This window comes from Myripristis murdjan, chromosome 9 (genome assembly GCF_902150065.1).
Source record: "Myripristis murdjan chromosome 9, fMyrMur1.1, whole genome shotgun sequence".
Classification (NCBI taxonomy): Eukaryota; Metazoa; Chordata; class Actinopteri; order Holocentriformes; family Holocentridae; genus Myripristis; species Myripristis murdjan.
Window position 1 is genome coordinate 37,110,484 of NC_043988.1, and position 5,965 is coordinate 37,116,448.

The 5,965-nt window shown below is 40.2% G+C and overlaps 1 protein-coding gene across 5 annotated transcripts in view; it reads right to left on the bottom strand.

Moving 5' to 3' along the window:
* Positions 1-516, bottom strand: part of LOC115364865 (TELO2-interacting protein 2-like) — a 7,922-nt gene extending 7,406 nt beyond the window's left edge. For 4 of the 5 annotated variants that reach the window (XR_003928722.1, XR_003928721.1, XM_030059523.1 and 1 more), the window contains exons 1-2: positions 379-516; positions 1-45 (exon numbers count right to left, since the gene is read on the bottom strand). The exon at positions 1-45 is cut by the window's left edge and continues 462 nt beyond it. Coding sequence is in view for 3 of the 5 variants with exons in the window: in XM_030059523.1 (XP_029915383.1) it covers positions 1-39 (39 nt within the window). In the remaining 2 variants the exon portion in view is untranslated. Of the gene's footprint in view, positions 46-371 lie in introns of all 5 variants that reach the window. The other variant, XM_030059522.1, reaches the window with a different exon arrangement.
* Between the last annotated feature and the right edge of the window lie 5,449 nt (positions 517-5,965).

Here is a 5,965-nt window from a genome sequence, read left to right on the forward strand (position 1 = left end):
AGGGAGGGTGAGCTGATGGAGCAGAGAGGACAGATCCATCCTGAGCTGCAGGGGAAAGGAGGAGGAAAGACGAGAGAATGAAGGAGAGGAAGAGAAGAAACAACAACAACAACAACAACAACAAAACAACAACAACAACAACAACAACAGAGAAACTTTATGGACCCTCGAGGGGAAACAGTCACTCAGAGGAATCAGATTACAGCAAATATGGAAATCTGTGCCGACAAATATTAAAATATTACAATACACATACACACACACACACACACACACACACACACACACACACACACACACACACATTTCCTGTGATAAAAGCTCACGGGTTCTGCCAGCCTGACGGTGTGACGTCACGTGACGCAGCTGACCGCTCACCTGCGCTGCTCCCCGGCGGACGTGCACGTGAACAAAATGATTTGATGACGTGAATTCACTTTAATGACGGAAGAGTCGCTGCTCGTGGCCGCTGCTGCTGCTGACGGACAGCTTACCGGGACGGACCGAGCGCGTTCAAACACCGTCCGGCTGGGTACAAGACCCAGGCGGAAAGGTTCCTACTTTTGGTTCCTATCCTCTGACGGTGTTTTGGTGTATTATTTATTTATTTTATTTTTTTTTATTTACTTAATTTTGTCCAACTGACAAAGCTGGAGACCCCTGTTCTGCAAATAAAACACTGAAAACACACACACACACACACACACACACACACAAGAAATGGACAAATGAATTAACAACTTCTCTTTTTATTTTAAACAATGTATATTAGAATATATTAAAATTTGAGAAGTTACAAAACCCAACCAAAATATTCAAAATGCGAAATAAAGTGAAAATATTGAAACAATAAAAGCAACAAACCTGATTAAAAAAAAAAAATAAATAAGAATGAACAATCAACTTGAGTGTAAAATATTGAGAATAAAGTTAAAAGTGCAAAAGTGTAAACTACAGTCCAAAGCAAGAAGCTGAAGATGTAGTTGTAGATGTGCTAAACAACTTCAGTAATGCCCTGAAAAGATTATCATTGAAATGATTTTTTATTCTTAAATCTAGGGCTCTTAAGGTTCATTACATGTCTCTGTCAGGCTTATGTATTAATCACACCACAAACACACTTTTTTCAAAACTTGCAAATTATCAATTAAAATATCAAAATATGATCTAGAAATATTTACATTTACAAAGATAATCATTAATCTGATACAATTTGGACATTTGGACACAAGCTTTTTTAATGATTTCTGCTAAAATCATAAACACATAACTTTACTTCCTAGACAGCTTCCCAGGTTCAGTTATTGTGGCTTAGTTTAACTCATTCAAAATCAAAATACACATTTTAATGTTGAAAAAACACATTAGTAGGCTAAGTAAGTTAGCTTAGCTAATAACCAAAGCTAGCCATACAGTCAAGGTGGGTGTCTGGTTAACTTATGTTATGCTTCAAATTTCAGATCCACTGAACAATAACAAACCTTTATCCTTCATCATTTTTTCCTTTTCAAATCTTCTCTTTTTTGGCCCTTGAGCTCCACTCCTACATTTCTGTTCAGTGTGTGTGTGTGTGTGTGTGTGTGTGTGTGTGTGTGTCGGTAAAGCTGGTGACCGGGGGCCAAGTGTGTTGTAAAGGAAGCTGTAAATGAGGAGAAATCAGGTGTGTGCTCTTAGAGCTTTTGTCAGAAAAATAAATGCAGGAACTCAGTCGGGCGGTATGGTCTGGTGTGGAATGTCTCGCGGGCCCGTACCGGGCCGCGGACCGGGGGTTGTGGTAAGAGTAGTAACACAGAGTCACAGTGAGTGTGTGGCCCCTCTGGTGGTTGGGGCCCTAAGCATCCATAAAGCCTGTTGATGCCCCGGGCGGCTCTGAGCCTCCTGATGTGTTTGAGTCATTTCTGTCAGAAACACGCCTCCATGGCTCAGACAGTCCAAACACACTCACAGTCACAAATACTGTGTTTTTGGTAAAGATGTCAAATGTCTCAGCTGCTGTGGAGAGGCTTGGTGCTTTGGAGGCAGATCGATGTTTTGGACCATGTCCTGTCAGGGAGAGAGGTCAGAGAGCCTGGCTATGAACTGGCCGCTGTCCCAGTTTGGACCCTCAACACTCGCTAACAGGACAGGCAACAGCACCCCCCCTCCCACATTATTTTTACGCACAATCATAGGTCCCTATACTGCAACACTTATAGTAAAAAAGGGGCTTCCTTCTTCAAGGATTCAAGGAACTTTATTGTCATAGCAGCTCACATTTACACGTTAGTGGTACGAAATTAGCACTCAAGTCCCAGTATAAGCCGAAATAAATAAATAAAGCAAGGTAAAAAAAGAAGTATAAATATAAAAAATAAGATATATAAGTATAAACAGTATATATAAATATAAACAATATATATAATAAATATAATATAAATATATATATAAACAGTATATATAATACATTATATATATATATATATATATATATATATATATATACAGTACAGGCCAAAAGTTTGGACACACCTTCTCATTTAATGTTTTTCTTTATTTTCATGACTATTTACATTGTAGATTCTAACTGAAGGAATCAAAACTATGAATGAACACATGTGGAGTTATGTACTTAACAAAAAAAGGTGAAATAACTGAAAACATGTTTTATATTCTAGTTTCTTCAAAATAGCCACCCTTTGCTCTGATTACTGCTTTGCACACTCTTGGCATTCTCTCCATGAGCTTCAAGAGGTAGTCACCTGAAATGGTTTTCCAACAGTCTTGAAGGAGTTCCCAGAGGTGTTTAGCACTTGTTGGCCCCTTTGCCTTCACTCTGCGGTCCAGCTCACCCCAAACCATCTGGATTGGGTTCAGGTCCGGTGACTGTGGAGGCCAGGTCATCTGCCGCAGCACTCCATCACTCTCCTTCTTGGTCAGATAGCCCTTACACAGCCTGGAGGTGTGTTTGGGCTCATTGTCCTGTTGAAAAATAAATGATGGTCCAACTAAACGCAAAGCGGATGGGATGGCATGTCGCTGCAGGATGCTGTGGTAGCCATGCTGGTTCAGTGTGCCTTCAATTTTGAATAAATCCCCAACAGTGTCACCAGCAAAACACCCCCACACCATCACACCTCCTCCTCCATGCTTCACAGTGGGAACCAGGCATGTGGAATCCATCCGTTCACCTTTTCTGCGTCTCACAAAGACACGGCGGTTGGAACCAAAGATCTCAAATTTGGACTCATCAGACCAAAGCACAGATTTCCACTGGTCTGATGTCCATTCCTTGTGTTTCTTGGCCCAAACAAATCTCTTCTGCTTGTTGCCTCTCCTTAGCAGTGGTTTCCTAGCAGCTATTTGACCATGAAGGCCTGATTGGCGCAGTCTCCTCTTAACAGTTGTTCTAGAGATGGGTCTGCTGCTAGAACTCTGTGTGGTATTTATCTGGTCTCTGATCTGAGCTGCTGTTAACTTGCGATTTCTGAGGCTGGTGACTCGGATGAACTTGTCCTCAGAAGCAGAGGTGACTCTTGGTCTTCCTTTCCTGGGTCGGTCCTCATGTGTGCCAGTTTCGTTGTAGCGCTTGATGGTTTTTGCGACTCCACTTGGGGACACATTTAAAGTTTTTGCAATTTTCCGGACTGACTGACCTTCATTTCTTAAAGTAATGATGGCCACTCGTTTTTCTTTAGTTAGCTGATTGGTTCTTGCCATAATATGAATTTTAACAGTTGTCCAATAGGGCTGTCGGCTGTGTAGTAACCTGACTTCTTCACAACACAACTGGTGGTCCCAACCCCATTGATGAAGCAAGAAATTCCACTAATTAACCCTGATAAGGCACACCTGTGAAGTGAAAACCATTTCAGGTGACTACCTCCTGAAGCTCATCGAGAGAATGCCAAGAGTGTGCAAAGCAGTAATCAGAGCAAAGGGTGGCTAATTTGAAGAAACTAGAATATAAAACATGTTTTCAGTTATTTCACCTTTTTTTGTTAAGTACATAACTCCACATGTGTTCATTCATAGTTTTGATTCCTTCAGTGAGAATCTACAATGTAAATAGTCATGAAAATAAAGAAAACACATTGAATGAGAAGGTGTGTCCAAACTTTTGGCCTGTACTGTATATATAAACACACACACACACACACATATATATATATATATATATATATATATATATATATATATATATATATATATATATATATATATATATATATATATATATATACACTACTCACAAAAAGTTAGGGATATTTGGCTTTTGGGTGAAATTTATGGAAAATGTAAAAAGTTCACGCTACAGTGATATTATATCATGAAAGTAGGGCATTTAAGTAGAAGCATACACTGGTGATTTCCTCATCTCAGACAATTTCTTGAAACAAAAGCCAACAGCAGTGGTGGGTATACCACAACAAAAAATGTCAGTGTCAATAACTTGTCATGTGCCCTTGAGCATCAATTACAGCTTGACAACGACGTCTCATGCTGTTCACAAGTCGACTTATTGTCTGCTGAGGCATGGCATCCCACTCTTCTTGAAGGGCGGCCCTCAGGACATTGAGGTTCTGGGGTACAGAGCTCCGAGCCTCTACACGGCGACTCAGCTGATCCCATAGGTTTTCTATGGGAGTTTACAGAAGGTCACATTACGTTCACCTGTAAAGGTTATAATGCATTTTAGGTTCATCCTGACATTTCACCCGAAAGCCGAATATCCCTAACTTTTTGTGAGTAGTGTATATATATATATATATATATATATATATATATGATGAACAGCCTATTTCAGTTTAATGGTGGTTTGCAATAAATTGCTTACTCAAATTTTTTTTGGTCTCACTCCCATTTCTTCTTTTTGCATTTTGAAGCTCTACTTAGAACCTTCTTAAGATCCAACAGTGCAAAATGTAAATTCTTGCAATTTCTCAACTGGTCTTAAGATTTTGATCAGGAGTGTAGGGCTCGAGCTCCACAAAGAGCAAACCAGTCCTGCCGTTCAACATCGACTCACACAAATAGCCATCCGGCTGCTGTGTCCAAATCAGATTTAGAATAGAATAGAATAGAATGCCTTTATTGTCACTATACACATGTACAATGAGATTAAGAGCAGCTCCTTTTAGTGCAAACATCTCTCAACATCTTAGTTCAAGTCGTCTTCAGTTTTAGGAAACCTGTGGAACACCTGGCCAGGGGCTGTAGGTGAGAAAAGCCTCTGACACATTTACAGTCATGTGTTTATTAATGTGCACTGTCCAACATGAAATACAACTCTGTTGACAGTAAAACATCAGGTATAGACCATTAAACATGTTAATGTGACTTGGAGATCAACAGGTGAAGGGAGGGGCACAAAAGGAGAGGGGCTCCAGTCACAGCTCTGCAGTGAGCAATGTGCTGTCATTCTCACGTCTGTGTTTATTAGAGAAATACAAAAAAAATCAATCAGTGGAGGAGGAGGTTTAAATGACACTTTTGCACAACATTAAGATTTGAATATACAAACATTGTAATGACTTGTTATATTTACAAGCCTGTCCAATCAATCAATTAACAATTATCCACCAAGATGCCTGATACAATAAAAAAAAAAAAAATCAATCAACCATAAACCATAAATCATCCAAACATGTTCTAAACTCTTTCAGGTCAGAGTTTGTTTCTGAGAAACTGGCAGCTCAACCTCAACAGAAGGAAAAGATGGCCACAAAGTAAACCCAGGGAGGAGCAGCTCAGTGAAGGTGGAGCTGAAGGTGTGGATTAGTCTCAGTCTGTCAGAAGAGATTCTGTAGAAGGACAGAGTCCCAGCAGAGCAGTCCAGATCCACTGCTACTCTGTCAGATCCAAGGGGACGGACAGAGATCCTGGTGTCCTTACAGTTGTGTCTGGCAGTGTAGCTGTGATCATCATCAGAGCACATCAGACTCCAGGACTGTTTATTGTTTCCAAGCCGAGAGTCATCACCTCTTCT